This window comes from Chiloscyllium plagiosum, chromosome 4 (assembly GCF_004010195.1).
Source record: "Chiloscyllium plagiosum isolate BGI_BamShark_2017 chromosome 4, ASM401019v2, whole genome shotgun sequence".
Lineage (NCBI taxonomy): Eukaryota > Metazoa > Chordata > Chondrichthyes > Orectolobiformes > Hemiscylliidae > Chiloscyllium > Chiloscyllium plagiosum.
The window spans coordinates 8,742,745-8,762,335 of NC_057713.1; the positions used below are offsets into that span (position 1 = coordinate 8,742,745).

The 19,591-nt window shown below is 38.8% G+C and overlaps 1 protein-coding gene across 6 annotated transcripts in view; it reads left to right on the forward strand.

Annotated features, from left to right (window-relative positions):
* The window catches only part of LOC122548836 (vacuolar protein sorting-associated protein 13B-like), a 968,370-nt gene that overhangs the window by 704,477 nt on the left and 244,302 nt on the right, over window positions 1-19,591 (forward strand). For all 6 annotated transcript variants that reach the window (XM_043687672.1, XM_043687667.1, XM_043687669.1 and 3 more), the window contains one exon: window positions 11,682-11,885. In XM_043687672.1, the coding sequence (XP_043543607.1) occupies window positions 11,682-11,885 (204 nt within the window). The remainder of the gene's footprint in view (window positions 1-11,681; window positions 11,886-19,591) is intronic.

Below are 19,591 nucleotides of genomic sequence, written 5' to 3' on the forward strand. Positions count from 1 at the left end.
AAGTCGGCCAGTGATGTTAGTTGAGGATGAATTGGCCTGCTGAATGCTGATTCACTGCAAGTTACTCCATCGGTTACACTGTTTTGCAGTTCATTAGCTTTGCAAAAGTGGAATATTGCATTTAACTCTACTGTGATTCCCACAAAGTTACTGCCTTTGCAAATTAATGTCGAATTTACTTGACTAAGTATAAATGTGGTGGCTCATTAGGTTGTGAATTGTTTTCGGAGATTTTAAAAATGTTGAATTTTAATTTTAATTTTAATTTTTCTCTTGCCCTTTCTGTCATTGCTCTATTTCCCCATCTCTCTCTCTCTCTCTCTCTCTCTCTGTTTCTGATACTCCCTTTTTGTTGTCAGCTCACACTTTCAGAAACTTGGTGGGCAAAACATTTTTTTAAAACTTGAATCTGCGTAAGCCATCCAACAAAGCAAACTAAAAGCTGTACAATTCCAGCCAAATTTTAGACCATGTTTTTATGAGAAATAGCACTGACCAAAAAGATATTCTTAAGAATCAAAATTGAACAGCTACCAGTAGCAGTTGAATATAACAAGAACTTCACAGTGGCATCAGAAAAATGTAACTAATGTGTTTGAGGAATGAATAGTTTTAACTGCTTCCTGCTATTTAAATGGATTTATTTTCCTGCATCCATCATAGTTAACCCTAATTATAAAAGTTAATGGACACTTTAAAATCAAAATTTGTAAGTTCATAAAGAAATATATAGTGGCAGCTACATTCATAGCTCATAGAACAGTAGAATTGCTTTTAGGTAAAAATTAATAATCTAATAGTGCAGTTAAAATCATGTATGTAGATTACGTAGAATACAAATAGTCAAGTCAGTCCAACCCATGCGTGTTGGCATGTCTGCTTCGCTTTAGCCTTCTCCTGTATTTCCTTATTTAAATCCAACTGCATTGTCTTTAATTCACTTTTAAGTCTGTAGCTGGTCTGTAGATTGCATTTCCATAATTGTACCAATACTGTTCATTTCAATCATTCTCCATGAAGGCAAGTTCAACATTCTCACCATACCTTGGATAAAGGTATTTCTTCTGAATTCCCTAATAGATTTCTTGTTGATCTTATATCAATGACCTTGAATTTTGCTCTTTTCCATAAGAATCACAGAACCCCTGCAGTGCAGGAAGAGGCCATTTAGCCCATAGAGACTTCACTGACCCTCCAAAGAGGATCCCCGTAACCCCTGCATGAGTTCTTTTTTTTTAAACCATGGCTAACTCACTTAACTTGCACATCTCCGGACACATTGGGTCAATTTTAGCATAGCCAATTCATGCAACCTGCGCATCTTTGGACTATGGGAGGATATCTGGAGGAAACTCATGCAGACACGGGGAGAAAATGCAAATTCCAAACAGACAATCACCTAAGACTGGAATCAAACCCAGGTCACTGGCACTGTAAGGCAGCCATGCTAACCACTATGAAACATTATTTTAGTGTATACTATATCAAAACCTTTCAGGCTTTTAAAGACTTCTATTAAATCACTCCTCAACCATCCTTCATCAAAAGGGAGAAGACACACCCTGTCAATCCTTTCTTGATATATTTACCCATGCATGGTATCAGCCATGTAAATCTTCTCTGCACTTTCTCCAGTGCCTCTATATCCTTTTTATTATGTTGTGACCTGAACAACACACAGTACAATACAGTAGATTGTCAAACTAAGATTTTGTACAGATTGAGTATAATTTTTTCTACTTTCAACTCGGCTCTTTAGAAGTAAATGCTAATAATTGCTTTGGCTTATTTTATAGCCTTGCTTACCTATAGTGCAGCTTTTAACAATTAGTTTCTTTGTACTTCAAGTTCCCTTTGTTCGTCTACCTCTCCGAGGCTTACGCTTTCTAAGTAATAAGTGACCATCCTATTCCTTTGTGCAAAATATTCTTTCACTCCCTTAAATTTATATGTCTTGAGGTTCTTATACCGTTTATTTGGAAATATTTTCTTAAATCGGTCAAATGTTTCTGTCTTCCCTTTCATGGGTTTGAAAGGGAATCACTCTTGTATTCCATCTTCCTCATGTTCACGCTATCCAAGATTCAGAGACTAGAATGCAGAGCCTTTTCTGTACAATGCCATTACGAAACGTCAGAGTTTAAATAACCTCCACAAAATTTGCTGTTGTTTTTAAATGTTCAAATTTACTGTTCACTTCTTGGAAAACACTTTATAAGTTAATGTTGTCATAATAATAAAATGATGCATAAGAAATGATAAAGTGATGTTGCTGTTTCTGCACTACCTAGAAGTATGGTAAAAGAACAATTAAAATATATAACTGTTTTGTCAAATACTTATGCCTGATAATTGCACTAGACAGAACTAATAAATCTTGTGAATGTTGTTGCTTAGGGTCAAATTTTTAAAACTAACCATTATTTAAACAATTTAGAATAAAGCCACCTTTGTTCAGGCACCAGAGTAAATGGATGATTGCAAGTCTCCTGATCGAGTAAGTTACTGTATAGTACCCAGTGATCAGCTGGTTTCAAATATGCACAAGGTGGAATTAACCATAATTATTCCCCAAAGATTTTGATCTGCGAGCTGTGTCTAAGCTGCAAAACCCATATGTGAGTGTGAAACCCAAGCTATGTGCTTCTCTATAAATAGATCCATCTGTTATATAAATACACCTGTAGAATATTAGATGGGAAATAGAATAATGTTTTAATTTCTTCTTGAGCATTATTAATGGCCTTCTTATTTCCTGAGATCAACTCAAGTGGATCCTGTTAACGCTGTAATGTTAATTATTTCTGCAAGGTACGGGTTAAACGTTAATATGTGTACGTGGACAAAGAAGAAAATACTTTATACATTAAACTGTGCAATGCTTAGAAAAGATGCATAGTCAAAATAAAATTCACACTTAACATAATCTGCGAAGACATGCTGGTGTTGACATTTTTAGCTTCAAGCTCTAATGTTCCCTTGCTCCTGAAATTCTACAGGTCAAGTTCATCATGAATGATTCAATAAGTCTTCACCAGTATATGTTTTAATGATAAACTTCTGTCTCTTCAAAGTTGCTTTTGGCCTGAAAGTTTTGAATATGATTAACATCCAAAAGTATAGCAAATTGAGAGGTAAACATTGGAAATGAATGAAAGGACTTGGGTTTGGACATCATCTTTTGTGACCTCAGGATTTTGTTTTACTCATTCACGGGATGTGGACATTGCTGGCTAGGCCAGCATAGTGCCCAATTTCCCAGAGGGCAGTTAAGAGTCAACCCCGTTTCTCTGAGTCTAAAGCCACATGTAGGCCTGACCAAGTAAGGATGGCAGTTTCCTTTCTTAAAGGACATTAGTGAGCCAGATGGGCTTTTCCAATGATCAACAATGGATTCATGGTCATCATTAATTCTTAATTCCAGATTTTTTTAAAAAATTGATCTGCTGTGGCGGGATTTGACCCACAGGTCTCCAGAACAATACCTGGGTCTGTGGATTAACAGTCTAGTGAAAATACCACTCGGCTGTTGCCTCCTGCTAAATCACTTTACAGTCTATATCCCAAATCACTTTACTGCATCCTAAAACACTTTACTATATTCCAAATCACTTTATAGCCAATGAAGTTAAAGTTAGTTGTTATTGTAAGTAATGTGACAGTCAATTTGTGCACAACAAGCTCCCATGATCAACAATAAACGTCTCCTGTTTCATCGATCCTCTTTCTCCTTAAACTAACTGCTCATCCAGCTCCTCTTCCAGGCATTTATGTTGGCTGACCGTGGCAATAGTTCTGCCTCACCAGGTGCCATCCATTTCATCTTATTGTCGGGCATCTCAAAGAAAGCTGAAGTTCAGTCAAGGTACAAAAAAGCAGTCATGAACTCTTCTGGGAGGATGGAATATAGAGCTGCAGTAGAATGCAATGCTAAGGTGAAACTGGACAAGTCACAAACATAACTTGTCCAATGTTTGTCGCACACATCCTGAACTGTGCTAATTCCAACTTGTCTGCCACTGTATCATTACAAGCCTAAAATGAAAACAAGATATGCTGGAGCCTCTCAACAGGCTCAGGAGCATTTGTAGGGAGAAAATCAAAGATAATGTTTCGAGTCCAATATGACTTTTCCAGAATTACATTCTGGGGTTCTGAAGGAAGCTGAATTCTAAAGGAGAGTTGTATCAGACTCGAGCATGAATTTGGTTTCTCTCATCACGAATGCTGCCAGACCTGCTGGGTTCCTTCTCCATTGTCTGTTTTTTCCAGTTTTTTTCCCAGCATCCTCACTATTTTGTTTTTATTTGATTGCTAAGTCCAAATTGGTCCCTTGTACCATCACTCAATGAAACCCTAGGCTCAAAGTTAATTTTTCTCTGGTTTGAGAGTCATAGAAGTGTACAGCACAGAAAGCGTTGACCAGAAATCCCAACCTAATATAGTCCCATTTGCCAGCACTTGGCCCATACTCCTCTAAACCCATCCTATTCATATACCTATCCAAATGCCTTTTAAATGCTGTAATTGTACCAGCCTCCACCACTACCTTTAGTAGCTCATTCCACACATGTACCACCCTCTGTGTGAAAACGTTGCCCCTTAGGTCCCTTTTATATCTTTCCCCTCTCACCCTAAACCTATGTCCTCTTGTTCTAGACTCCCCCACCCCAGGGAAAAGACCTTTATATATCCTATCCATTATAACATCATGATGTTATAAACCTCTATAAGATCACCCCTCAGCCTTTGACTCTCCAAAGAAAACAGCCCTATCCTATTCAATCTCTCCCTATAGCATCCTTGCAAATCTTTTCTGAACACTTTCAAGTTTCACGACATCTTTCTGATAGGAAGGAGACCAGAATTACATGCAATATTCCAACAGTGGCCTAACCAATGTCCTGTACAGCTGCAACATGACCTCCCAACTCCTGTACTCAATATTCTGAACAATAAAGGAAAGCATACCAAACGTCGCCTTCATTATCCTATCTACCTGCGATTCTACTTTCAAGGAGCTATGAAGGTGCACTCCAAGGTCTCTTTGTTCAGTAACACTCCACAGGTCCTTACTATTAAATATTTAAGTCCTGCTCTTATTTGCTTTTCCAAAATAGAGTCATAGAGATGTGCAGCACAAAAACAGACCCTTCAGTCCAATTCATCCATGCTGACCAGATATCCCAACTCAGTCTATGAGCACTTGACCCATACCTCACAAAACCCTTCCTATTCATATACCCACCCAGATGCCTTTTAAATGTTGTAATTGTACCAGCGTCCACCACTTCATCTGGCAGCTCGTTCCACACACATACTATCCTCTACATGAAAAAGCTTCCCCTTAGGTCTCTTTTATATGTTTCCCCTCTCACTCTATACCTATGCCTTCTAATTCTGGACTCCCCCACCCAAGAGAAAAGACCTTGTCTCTTGATCCTGTCCACGCACCTCATGATTTTATAAACCTCTATAAGGTCACCCCTCAGCCTTGGTCCTCGCCTATTCAACCTCTCCCTATAGCTCAAATCCTCCAACCCTGACAACATCCTTGTAAATCTTTTGTAAATCTTTTCTGAACCCTTTCAAGTTTCACAACATAATTCCAATAGGAAGGAGACCAGAATTGAACCCAATATTCCAAAGGTGGCCTAACCAATGTCATGTACGGCAGCAACATGACCTCCCAACCCTGTACTCAATACTCTGACCAATGAAGGACAGCGTGCCAAACGCTTTCTTCACTATCCTATCTACCTGCGACTCCACTTTCAAGGAGCTATGAACCTGCACTCGAGGTCTCTTTGTTTGGCAACACTCCCTGGGACCTTATCATTAATTGTATAAGTCCTGCTAATATTTGCTTTCCCAAAATGCAGCACCTCACATTTATCTAAATTAAGCTCCCTCTGCCACTCTTCAGCCCATTTGCCCATGTGATCAAGATCCCATTGTAATCTGTCTGCTATACCTCCAAATTTGGTGTCATCTGCAAACTTACTAACTATACCACTTATGCTCACATGCAAATCATTTATATAAATGATGAAAAGTAGTGGACTCAACAGCGATCCTGTGGCACTCGCTGGTCACAAGCCTCCTGGCTGAAAAACAACCCTCCACCACCATCCTCTGTCCTTTGAGTCAGTTCTGTATCCATATGGCTACTTCTCCCTGTGATCCATGAGATCTAACCTTGCCCAGCAGTCTCCCATGGGGAATCTTGTCGAACGCCTTACTGAAGTCCATCTTGATCACATCTACCGCTCTTCCCTCATCAATCCTCTTTGTTACTTCTTCAAAAAACTCAATCAAGTTTGTGAGACATGATTTCCCATACACAAAGCCATGTTGACTATTCCTAATCAGTCCTTGCCTTCCAAATACATGTACATCCTGTCCCTCAGGATACCCTCCAATAACTTGCCCACCACTGACGTCAGGCACACCAGTCTATAGTTCCCTGGCTTGTCCTTACCACCTTTCTTAAATAGTGGGACCACGTTAGCCAACCTCCAGACTTCTGGTACCTCACCTGTGACTATCGATGATACAAATATCTCAGCAAAATGCCCAGCAATCACTTCCCTCGCTTTCCATAGAGTTCTGATTATGTCTTGGGAATTTATCCACTTGTATGTGTTTCAAGCCATCCAGCACTTCGTCATTTGTAATATGGACATTTTTCAAGATGTCACCATCTATTTCCCTACATTCTGTATCTTCCATGTCCTTTTTTACAGTAAACACTGATGCAAAATACACATTTAGTATCTCCCCCATCTCCTGTTGCTCCATACAAAGGCCACCTTGCTGACCTTTGAGCGGCCGTATTCTCTCCCTAGTTACCCTTTTGTACCTAATGTATTTGTAAAAACCCTTTGGATTCTCCTTAACACTATTTGCCAAAGCTATCTCATGTCCCCTTTTTTTTCCCTCCTGATTTCCCTCTTAAGTATACTCCTGCTGCCTTTATACACTTCTAAGGATATACACAATCTATCCTGTCTATACCTGACCAATGCTTCCTTCTTTTTCATAACCAAACTCTCCATATCTTTAATCATCCAGTAGTCCCTACACCTACCAGCCTTTCCTTTCACCCTAACAGGAATGTACTTTCTCCTAATTCTCATTATCTCAATTCTGAAGCCTTCCCATTTTCCAGCCGTCCCTTTACCTGCGAACTTCTGCCCCCAGTCAGCTTTTGAAAGTACTTGCCTAATACCATCAAAATTGGTCTTTCTCTAATTTAGAACTTCAACTTTTAGATCTGGTCTATCCTTTTCCATCACTATTTTAAAACGAATACAATTATGGTCGCTGGCCCCAAAGTGTTCCCCCACTGACACCTCCGTCACCTGCCCTGCCTTATTTCCAAAGAGTAGGTCAAGTTTTGCATCTTCTCTTGAAGTTATATCCGGATACTGAATCAGAAAGTTTTCTTGTACACGCTTAACAAATTCCTCTCCAACTAAACCCTTAACACTATGGCAATCCCAGTCTATGTTTGGAAAGTTAAAATTCCCTACCATAACCATCCGATCATTATACAGATAACTGAGATCTCCTTACAAATCTGATTCTCAATTTCCCTCTGACTATAGGTGGTCTATAATAAATCCCAATAAGCACCTCGGGTTTATCTAAATTAAACTCCATCTGCCACTCCTCAGCCCATTGGTCCATCTAATCAAGATCCCATTTTACTTTAAGGTAATCTTCTTTGCTGTCTACTGTATCTCCAATTTTGGTGTCATCTGCAAACTTACTAACTATACCTCCTACGTTCACATCCAAATCATTTATATAAATGACGAAGAGCAGTCGACACAGCACTGATCCTTGAGACACCCCACTGGTCACAGACCTCCAGTCTGAAAAGAAACCCTCCACCAGCACCCTGTCTTATACTTTTGAGCCAGTTCTGTATTCAAATGGCTACTTCTCCCTGTATTTCATGAGTCTAACCTTGCTAACTAGTCTCCCATGAGGAGCCTTGTCAAACACCTTAATAAAGTCCATATCGACCACGTCCACGGTTCTGCCCTCCTTGTTACTTCTTCAAAAAACAATCAAATTCGTGAGACATGATTTTCCACACTGACTCCCTAATCAATCCTTGCCTTTCCAAATACATGGGAATCCTATCCTAAGGATTCCCTCGAACAACTTGTCCACCACCAATGTCAGCTCACTGGCCTCTGGGAAAGGTCCTTCCCACCTTTCTTAAATAGTGGCACCACGTTAGCCAACCTCCAGACTTCTGGCAGCTCACCTGTGAGGTAGCTTGTAAATTCTTACTGAACTCAACCTGCTGAGTTTTGAACCACATAGTTTTTTGGAAGTTCCTTCGTGCATTTCTCACTTTACCTTTGTGCTTTAGAAGCCTCATTAAAATACAATTGTTTGACTACCCCTCTAAAACTCGTCCTTTATGGTTCAGCTCCTGTTTTCCATATGCTTGTCTGTAAAGCATCATAGGAGGCTTTTTCCCTTTTGCATTGAAGTCATTGCATAAGCCCAAGTTTTCACCACAGTTGCATGGTTTACTCGTGTGGCAATCTCTCATGAGTGAAACTGTAAGCTCATGCAAGCCTGCATTTTTGTGGGGGATACCAGTAATCTTGTGCTGCTGAAGAGAGAAGGGTGAAGGGAAAAGCTTGTTACATGCCCATAAGGTAGAATAGCATAATTTACTGAACAGTCTTTGGAGCTGCCTTGCAGAGAATTCTCCAGGAGAGATTGGAGGGTTATTGTCCCGTGAAGATCAACAACAATTTGCATTTATATTTTGTCTGTCTTAAAATATGGTCCACCCAGTCAGCAATCAGTTACCAAGAGATCCTCCACTTAGTTTGTGTGAGGGAAAACTATCAAGAAACTCACATAGCAGAGCATTTCACCAGCATCTTTAATGTTATGAATATTCCCAAGGCCATTATCAAAAATTCCAACACTGATCCACATAAGGTGTTAGGACAAAAAAGCAAACATTCAGACAGGCTTGAAACAAAAGTAATACCTCAATGGCAAGAATGGTGGAAAGATTTAGGAAGAGAATTCCAGTACTAAAGACCTAGGCAACTGAATAAATGGCCGTCATTGGTAGAGTGAATAAAATTAGGAATGCACTGAATGCAAGAATTGGCAAAGCAGGGAGTTATTGGAATTTGGAATTGTGTTGAACAAGGCCTTGGAAGAATTTTCAAAATAGGATGAACAGCTTAAAATTAAGACATTAAAATATATTTTAGCATAATAGCATGACAGTAGTCTGTTTGCAAGTGTTGAAAGAGTCAATGCTATCCTAATTATATATTAAACCTTGCCACAAAAATGGAATATATTTCCTGCTCTTCAGAATGTTGGCAAGTTTCATCCTCCTGATACTTTGTCTAATGTTGCTGGAATTCCAGGTTAGGTTTTGGGCAGAGTAGCTGATGGCTACCCACACAATACCTTGGCATTTAATTGAATGTACTTTTCACGTACGCTGTTTGTATGTGCAGAAACAACTTTCATCCTTTTACACAAAATGTTTCTGCACACCAGGGTAAAACTAGATGTTTTGCTTTTAGAGTTAGAATTAGAAGTGTGGAAACAGATCGTTCGACCTAACAAGTCCATGCCAACTCTCCGAAGAGTAACCCACCCAGACCCATTACCCCTGAATGATGCACCTAATCTACACATGCCTGAACACGATGGGCAATTTAGTGTGGCCAATTCACCTAACCTGCACATCTTTGGACTGTGGGAGGAAACTGGTGCACCGGGAGGAAACCCATGCAGACACTGGGAGAATGTGCAAACTCCACACAGACAGTCACCTGAGGCTGGAATCGAACCTGCGTCCCTGGCGCTGTGAGGCAGCAGTGCTAACCACTGAGCCACCGTGCTGCCTTAAGTTCTGATGGAATAGTGCAATGAGTTGTGCCTACTGTTCAAATGAATATGTTAGTCCAGGTCCTGAAAAGACTTTAATGATGATTTCATTTGGGAACCTTATTCTTAGGCTTGTTAACTGCCAACAATTTGTTTGATGTAACTCCTTTTGTAAAATATAAGGTATTCAAAGTTATTTTACAAGAGACTTTTTATGGCTTATTTTTATTTGTTTGAAGTGGGAGGGGGAGATATTAATGGTTAAGCACTTGACGTGCTAAAATAATGAGTTCCTTTATAGTTAACTGATAGAAAGGTGTATCACGTTAAAATTTTACATTCTAAATCTGTTGCTTTTACGAACCTTTCTTTGATATCTTTTCTTTAATTTCTTCTCCTTTGGGCCTCAGCATCACCCACTGTTTGAAGAGGAAATAAACTTAACACAATATTTTTAAATAATGTCAACCAATTTTTTTTTTTTGTTTTGCTTTTTTTAAATCAGATTCTGTAATTTCTTTGGGGTTTTGTTGATCTATTCCACATGATAGTACACAAATTGTGAGTCTTTCTTGCCCACCAGCTTCACCCTGCATGGTGAATGCATGCATGGTGCAAGATCTATCCATAGCCCTATAATGATTTATTTTTATTGAATGACACTTGCCTCCCTCATCCTGCCTAGCTCTGCTTGTCATCTTGTTTCCTCATGAAGCATCTTTACAACCCTAATACAATCTCTAGGTTTCAATCTCTACTTTTATCTGCCAATCTGTGGGCAACTCCCTAAAACCTTCATCCAGATGATTGATAAAAGGGGTGAAAACCATGAATCCTGAAGCCAATGCCTGCAGGACTTTCAAACATTAGTATGTAGTTTACTCCCAAAACTACTCCCATTATTTCTGCTGACAAAAAGGAAAATAATTCCTTAAACAATCAGTCTGCCTGATTATCTGTAAATATACAAACTCATTAAATAGGATTAATCCAGGTTATTCTCACTGTAATAGTTTTGCATATAATTACAATGCAACAGTATTATTGCAATAGATATTTTGAATCCATTTCCCATGTGTCTATATGAGATATACTCAGAAATTGGGTTTTGATTTGGTAAACTGCAAAAATTAACTAGCATTTCAACAATGAAAGAGAAATTCCAAAGATGTTTTATTTGCTTTGTGTTGATGGAGGGTTTGGATGCAATTGCAAATTAATCATCAAAACAACTAGTTAAAATATCACAACAAATGGTTGATCAGCTTACTTAAATTAATCTTTTTTTAATTAAATTTCTCTTCAATCTATTGAAGATGAAGTTGATTTATAAAGCAATGTCGTTGCCTCACTGACACACATCAATTCTTCTGTTTACCATTTCCTAATGTTGAAACATATCGTAACCTTGTTGGAGAATAAATTACATTATCCTTGTAATGGGATGATCTAAGGAAATAATTGAGGCATTTTTAGTTGCTAAATTGTTAAGCACGTTTTGAAACATTTATGAATTTGTATTTTATAAACAAAATGTTTTTCATGCATGTTGTGAATTGGAACCACTGGTCCTGTTAAACTTCAAATCATAATGGATTAAAATGCATGAAATAAAGCTGTCTAAATTTTCGATGATATTTATGTTCATTAACTGATCACATCAAATTAATCTAGGTAATTAGTATGGTTTGTATTTACGAATATAGAATATAGAAGAATACTTCTTTCATTTAAGCACTACGAGGGCGATTGAATAAATGTATAACACTCACTTCTTTGTGCCCTGGCAGGAGAGCTCTGAATTTGGGAATACTAAGAGACCCTGGATCAGAAGTTGAAGACAGACAATACCAAATCGACCTACAGTCCATAACTATTGGGACTGCAGTGTGGGATCAGCTGAAACCTGAGAAGGACATTGGTAAAGGACACCTTTGCACAGAGAGTGAAAGGAATTACCAGAATCCAGCCCTTGAATGGAACATGTCCAGCAGGTAAGCTGATTCATTTTTCGAATCAACTCATTTGGAGATATTTTTACACATCTCTGGAGCAGTGGGACTTAAACTCAGGCATTCTGGCTCAGATTTAGGAACACTGCCACTACATCAAACGATCCCTCAAATTCCATTTATTACTTTGTTTTAAATCTGTTTGTTTGACTCTGGTATGATACAACTCTAGGACAGGTGGGACATGAACCTGGACCTTCTCTCTCAGAGGTAGGGAAACTGCCACTGCACTATGAAAGCCATTGGCAGTACTTATTACTTCATGCAATTCTGGAGGCAAATGTGACAACAGTCAGCAACCTGCCATGCAGCATTTGTTTCACTACTAGGAAGATCACCTTGGTGTGATAATGTGGATATTTCACGGTTTTATACAGTTTTTGCCAAAGCACAGAGGTAGGCCATTTCGTCTGTATCAGCTCTTTCATAGAATAATTTATTTAGTTCCATTCTTATCCATTTTCTGCAATTCATTTTAATTGTATTTAAGTGAATGCAATTTAAAATATGTGTTCATTTATCTTTAAGTAAGCAAATTAATTGGGATGTTTACAAGTAAGGAATTTTTATTTGCCTCAGGACAACCTTTCACCATTTTTATCTAACCCACTTCTAAGAGAAAATGGTCAGCATTATTTAAACAAATGCAACTCTGAAAAATCAAAATAAAACCAGGGTATGCAAAGCAAGCGCAACATAGTTTTGTCTATGTCTGAAAACCTATGGCTGTTCATATTTAAGATGTTGTTTGTCAGACCTGATTTTCCATCGAACTATTTAACAGTTCAATATTATCTTGAGTGAGTAGCCATACAATGGATACCAAGACATCTGTTTCTTTAAATAGCAAAAGGTTGCATTTTCACCATCGTTAGTAGTGTAAGAAGTCATTTATATGCTAGATAGTTAAAATTCATGTTTCAAACTCAGCTTTCAAATATATTAAATTGCAATAGTAGAGAAGAAAATATAATTCATTTTGCAATGTGTTAAATTTGAATTGCTCATGCCTTTAATCTGATGGTACTTAACAAAGCACCTGAAAATAAATGCAACAAAAGGTTGTAGTGCAGTATGATTCACAAATTCTGCATGGAAGATAAATACCCATATAAAACAGATTCAAACTTTTTTGTATATATAAATAAACACTTCAGTGTTTACAGTAATACAATTCACTGGTTGAGGTTAAAGCTGTATAGTTGGTGTCTGCTCTTCATAGTGTTTCATAGATGAAGTGAATCCTTCTGGCCCCAAATATTTATGAATTTATTTTAGAGTCAGTATATTATCGTGACAAAATAGGAAGCTGTTTGACCCATTTTACCTGTTCTCATTCTCTGAAACAATGTTTATTTAGTTTCATTCCCCTGCTTTCTCTGTAGCCCTATACATTCTTTTCTTTTAAAATATACATCAATTCTCTTTTGATAATTGCTCGAGTATCCATTTTCACCATGCTCTCAATCAGTGCATTCCAGATCATATCAACTTGTTGCAGTAAGAAAACCTTTCCACATCTCTCCCCCTCAGTTCACTGAAATGTATGTGAACCTTTGGTAATTATCCCTCCTGCTTGTGGAAATAAATGCTCCATATCTACCTTAGTCTTATTAAAACTCCTCAAAATTCTGAGCACCTCTTTTAAATCTGATTTGAATTCCCAAAATTCTAAAATCTCAACGAAGTAAGAAGCTGACACATTTTTCTTTCTTTGAATTCCATACAGGCGTTGTATAGTCATTTAATTGTAAATGAAGTGTTTGCAACTCTTCATGGTCATCTTTCACAAGATTGTATCACTGAATTTGGGAATTATTAACCCCTGTTTGGGGATCAACATGAGTGACTCTTCCACTCACACACAGTCACCTGTGACCTGAACTTTAATGTTTCCTTGACACAGACTGCAAATACTAGAAGCTCTATTACTCTCATTGTTTTAAATTGCAGCAGATGTGATCATTAAAGTTACATTCTAAGGTGAATTATGTATATTTACTTTTATTGCACTCAACTTTTTCTGTTAGTCTGGGGCAAGTCCAGGAATGAACCAGAAAATACAGTGTGTATACTTGGAGAAAGGTCTTTTAAGCCTATTTTCAGTTCAGTGCTCATCAGTATCACTTACGAAATGCCGTCAAATTTAAGTTTATCCACAACTGTTATTTAAGAGTAAACTGTAAGCTTTCTAGAACTGTTTATAATCCAGAATCTACGTTTGAAGAAACAAACCACAGGTGGTCTTGTCTGAAGGACAGATGATCAAACAGCAGGGTTAGAAGGTGCCTTCCACTCATCACCCACTGTTTAACTTTTAGAAGAGATTAGAAGATGGATTCCACTGCTGGTTCAATAATGTCTACATAGGGGATATATTACCAGATGAAACAAATGCCAAATTATTTTCATTGGAGTTAATAATTGAAAAATGCAAGAGTGACAGTCATAGCTTGTAAACCAGTCAGTTCACTGAAAAAGCCTGAAAGTTTACATTGTTCCTACTAAATGCATTCTGTCCAAAACAACATCGGCATAGATGATAGCTGTGATTTATATTTAAGGGTGGTATTAGTATTAATATAAATACAGAATTTCTGATGTGTTTGTAGCAAAATAGTCAAAATCTAGTCTTATTGCTTTCACACAATTTCGTATTCCTCCATTTTAAGACAATGAGACCATAAGATCTAGGAACAGAATTTGACCATTTGGACTATTTAACGTTTGGCCCATCAAGTCTGCTATGTCATTCAATCATAGCTGATGTTTTCTCAGTCCCATTCTCCTGCCTTCTTCCCATGACCATTGATGTCCTTACCAATCAAGAACCCGTCTATCTCTCTGAATGACTTGGCCTCCTCAGCCCACTGCAGCAGTGAGTTCCACAGATTCACCACCCTCTCCTTTTGTATTTCAGTTCTAGTGCTGTCCCTTCACTCTGAGGCTGTGTCCTTGGGTCCTCTAGTCTCTCATACTAATGGAAACATCTTCTCCACATACACTGTAACCACGTCTCTCAGTTTCAATCAGGTACAGACCCACGTTCCTCACATGACAAAAGCCCTTCATCCCCATTTTTGTAAACCTCCTTTGGAACCCCTTCAATGCCAGCACATCCTTCCTCAGATACAGAGCCCAAAACTGCTCACAATATTCCAAATGTGGTCTGACCTTCTTGAAATGAATGCTAACTTTGCATTTACCTTCCTAACTGCAAACTGAACCTGCATATTAATCCAAGAGAATCCTCAACTAGGACTGTTCAGATTTCTGAAGCCTTTCCCTATTTAGGAAATAGTCGGCACCTCTACTCTTCCTAACAAATTGTATCACATAACCTCGCACTTTAAAACATTGTATTGCATCTACTGCTTCTTTTCCTATCCTGCCTAAGTCTTTCTGCAGCCTTCCTCTTTCCTCAGAACTACCTGCCCCTCTACCTACACTATTTGTGCAGTTCTGGAAATATATCTACTCTAATATCAAAACCTAGTGTTAGGACCATCATAGGAATATTATTGTGAGCAACTATTTTTGAAATAATACTAACGACCTTTAAGATTTATTGATATTAACCCTTTAGCTTACAAATGGAAGCCCTCTTTATTTTTAAGGCAATGGCATGTTTGAATAAACTGAATTTAAGTAATTCCTGACTTAATGTAATTCAAATGATAATATTGCCTTAAATTGTTGTAATTAATCCCAAATGACGTCTGTAAGAGTTTACTGCCATTTCAAATGAAATGCATTTTGAACCACATCACTTGCTGAGCAAATATTATTCTGGTGATATTGTAAGTCTAAAAGCTGCTTCCTGAACTGCTGAGGGATTAAATTTGGATGCAAATTGTACATTATTCAAATAAAATTAATATATTGACATAATTGGGATCTCTGGCTGTGAAATGGCAAATTGTTAATTTTCTTTCAGCTCTTTTAATTGCTTTTATTGTTTGCTGGACTCCGAAAGAGAGAGTTAGAAAGCACACTGGAAACAGCTAACTGAGAAAGGGCAAAAAGTTGAGACGGCATATTAAATGATGCTGAGTCAGATTCCAAGCATTGTTCAGCACCCATTGGCTATCTTGTTGAGATACTTCTGTATGAAAGGCCACTTCTTATTCTGTACTTGCGAAATGTTCTGTGTTATTAAGAATATTTCTGTTCACCATCTGGATTGTATGGCATTCAGCAGTTTTGGATTTGACCAAGAGAAGATAGAATCATACAATCACAGAGATGTACAGCACGGAAACAGACCTTTCAGTCCAACTCGTTCATGCCGAACAGATATCCCAACTCAATCTAGTCCTACCTGCCAGCACCCGCTCCAAATCCCTCCAAACCCTTCCTACTTATATACCCATCCAGATGCCTTTTAAATGTTTCAATTGTACTAGCCTCCACCACTTCATCTGGCAGCTCATGCTATGCACGTACCACCCTCTTAGGTCTCTTTTATATCTTTCCCCTCTCACTCTAAACCTGTGCCCTCTAGTTCTGGACTCTCCCACCCCAGGGAAAAGACTTTGTCTATTTATCCTATCCATGCCCCTCATGATTTTATAAACCTCTATGAGGTCACCCCTCAGCCTCTGACACTCTAGGGAAAACAGCCCCAGCCTGTTCAGCCTCTCCCTATAGCTCAAACCCTCAATCCTGGCAACATCCTTGTAAATCTTTTCTGGACCCTTTCAAGTTTCACAACATCCTTCCGATAGGAGGGGGACCAGAATTGCATGCAATATTTCAATAGTGGCCTAACCAATGTCCTGTACAGCCGCAACATGACCTCCCAACTCCTGTACTCAATACTCTGACCAGTAAAGGAAAGCATACCAAACGCCTTCTTCACTATCTTATCTACCTGCGACTCCAATTTCAAGAAGCTATGAACCTGCACTCCAAGGTCTCTTTGTTCAGCAATACTCCTGAGGACCTTACCATTAAGTATATAAGTCCTGCTAAGATTTGCTTTCCCAAAATGCAGCACCTCACATTTATCTGAATTAAATTCCATTCTCAGCCCATTGGCCCATCTGATCAAGATCCCGTTGTAATCTGAGGTAACCTTCTTCGCTGTCCACTACACCTCCAATTTTGGTGTCATCTGCAAACTTACTAACTGTACCTCTTATGTCCACATCCAAATCATTTATATAAATGATGGACAGTAGTGGACGCAGCACCGATCCTTGTGACACTCCACTGGTCACAGGCCTCCAGTCTGAAAAACAACCCTCCATCACCACCCTCTGTCTTCTACTTTTGAGCCAGTTCTGTATCCAAATGGCGAGTTCGCCCTTTATTCCGTGAGATCTGACCACGCTCACTAGTCTCCCATGGGGAAACTTTCGAAAGCCTTACTGAAGTCCATATAGATCACATCTACCGCTCTGTCCTCATCAATGCTCTTTCTTTCTTCTTCAAAAAACTGAATCAAGTCTGTGAGACAAGATTTTCCACGCATAAAGCCATGTTAACTATTCCGAAACAGGACTTCCCAAATACAGGTACATCCTGTCCCTCAAGATTCCCTCCAACAACTTGCCCACCATCGACGTCAGGCTCTCTGGTCTGTAGTTCCCTGGCTTGTCCTTACCGCCCTTCTTAAACAGTGGCACCACGTTAGCCAACCTCCAGTCTTCCGGCACCCCACCTGTGAATATCGATGATACAAATATCTCAGTAAGAGGCCCAGCAATCGCTTCCCTAGCTTCCCACAGAGTTCTAGGAGAAAGTGAGGAAGAAGGGCTTATGCCCGCAATGTCAAGTCTCCTGCTCCTCGGATGCTGTCTGGCCTGCTGTGTTTTTCCAGCACCACATTTTTCAACACAGAGTTCTAGGGTACACCTGACCAGGTCCTGGGGATTTATCCACCTTTATGCATTTCAAGACATCCAGCACTTCCTCCTCTGTAATATGGACAGTTTTCAAGTTGTCACAATTATTTCCCTACATTCTATATTTTCCATGTCCTTTTCCACAGCAAATGTCGATGCAAAATACTCATTTAGTGTCTGCTCCATCTCCTGCGGCTCCACACAAAGGCCGCCTTGCTGATCTTTGAAGGGCCCGATTCTCTCCCTAGTTACCCTTTTGTCCCTAATGTATTTGTAAAAGCCCTTTGGATTCTCCTTAACTCTATTTACCAAAGCTATCTCATGTCCCCTTTTTGCCCTCCTGATTTCCCTCTTCAGTATACTCCTACTGCCTTTATACTCTTCTGAGGATTCATTCGATCTATCCTGTCTATACCTTCCATATGCTCCCTTCTTTTTCTTAACCAAGCTCTCAATTTCTCTAATCATCCAGCATTCCATGCACCTACCAGCCTTTCCTTTCACCCTAACAGGAATATACTATCTCTGCACTCTTGTTATCTCATTTTTGAAGGCTTCCCATTTTCCAGCCTTCCCTTTCCCTCTGAACATCTGTGCCCAATCTGCTTTTGAAAGTTCTTGCCTAATAGCGTCAAAATTGGCCTTTCTCCAATTTAGAACTTCAACTTTTAGATCTGGTCTATCCTTTTCCACCACTATTTTAAAACTAATAGAATTATGGTCACTGGCCCCAAAATGTTCCCCCTCTGACACCTCAGTCACCTGCCCTGCCTTATTTCCCAAGAGTAGGTCAAGTTTTGCACCTTCTCTAGTTGGTACATCCACATACTGAATCAGAAAATTGTCTTGTACACACTTAACAAATTCCTCTCCATCTAAACGCATAACACTATGGCAGTCCCAGTCAATGTTTGGAAAGTTAAAATCCCCTACTATAACCACCCTATCATTCTTACAGATAACTGAGATCTCCTTACAAATTTGTTTCTCAATTTCCCTCTGACTATTTGAGAGTCTATAATACAATCCCAATAAGGTGATCATCCCTTTCTTATTTCTCAGTTCCACCCAAATAACTCCCCTGGATGTATTTACTGGAATATCCTCCCTAAGTACAGCTTTAATGCTATCCCAAGATTTTAATCATTCCCCTTTGGAAACCATTTCCACCACCTTTACAGGCAATGTGTTCTGGGCAATTGTAACTGTTATTAAAGTGAGAAATGTTTTTTTTTAAAAGCAGTTACAGTTGCCTCGAACACATTGCCTGCAAAGGTGGTGGAAGTGGTTTCCAAAGGGGAATGATTAAAATCTTGAAATGAAACCAGCATGATGGAATGAATGCCCACTTCCTGTGCTGCACAAATGTGTGACTCTGACCCCAGGTAGAATGCCCTTTATAAAGTAATAATTTGTAGATTCATCTTTAGACTTTGCTTTCCTGTTTATTTTTGGGAATGTTAATTTATATGTTTCAACTACTTTTCTGTTCCGCAGTGAGGGTTTTGCTGCTATGAATGAAATATGCTTTTAACATCTAAGATCAGCATTTAAGTATAAACCTCTCTACTGTATACAGTAAAAAGTATCAACATTAAGTGCTTTCTGTATTATAACAACATTTTTTTCCATTGGTTCTCTAGCTATCCTTGAATTTCCTTTGAACAACTGTGTCCTTAATTGTGAACATTTTTTTTTTAATCAGTTGGTTATGTAGTTTCATAACATTGCAAATTTCATAATATGTTGGGAACAATTCCTTTCCAAGCTTTTTATGAAGAAAATGAACAGAATGGGACCAAAATCAGCACTGCAGGTACTCCATTAGTCACTGCCACT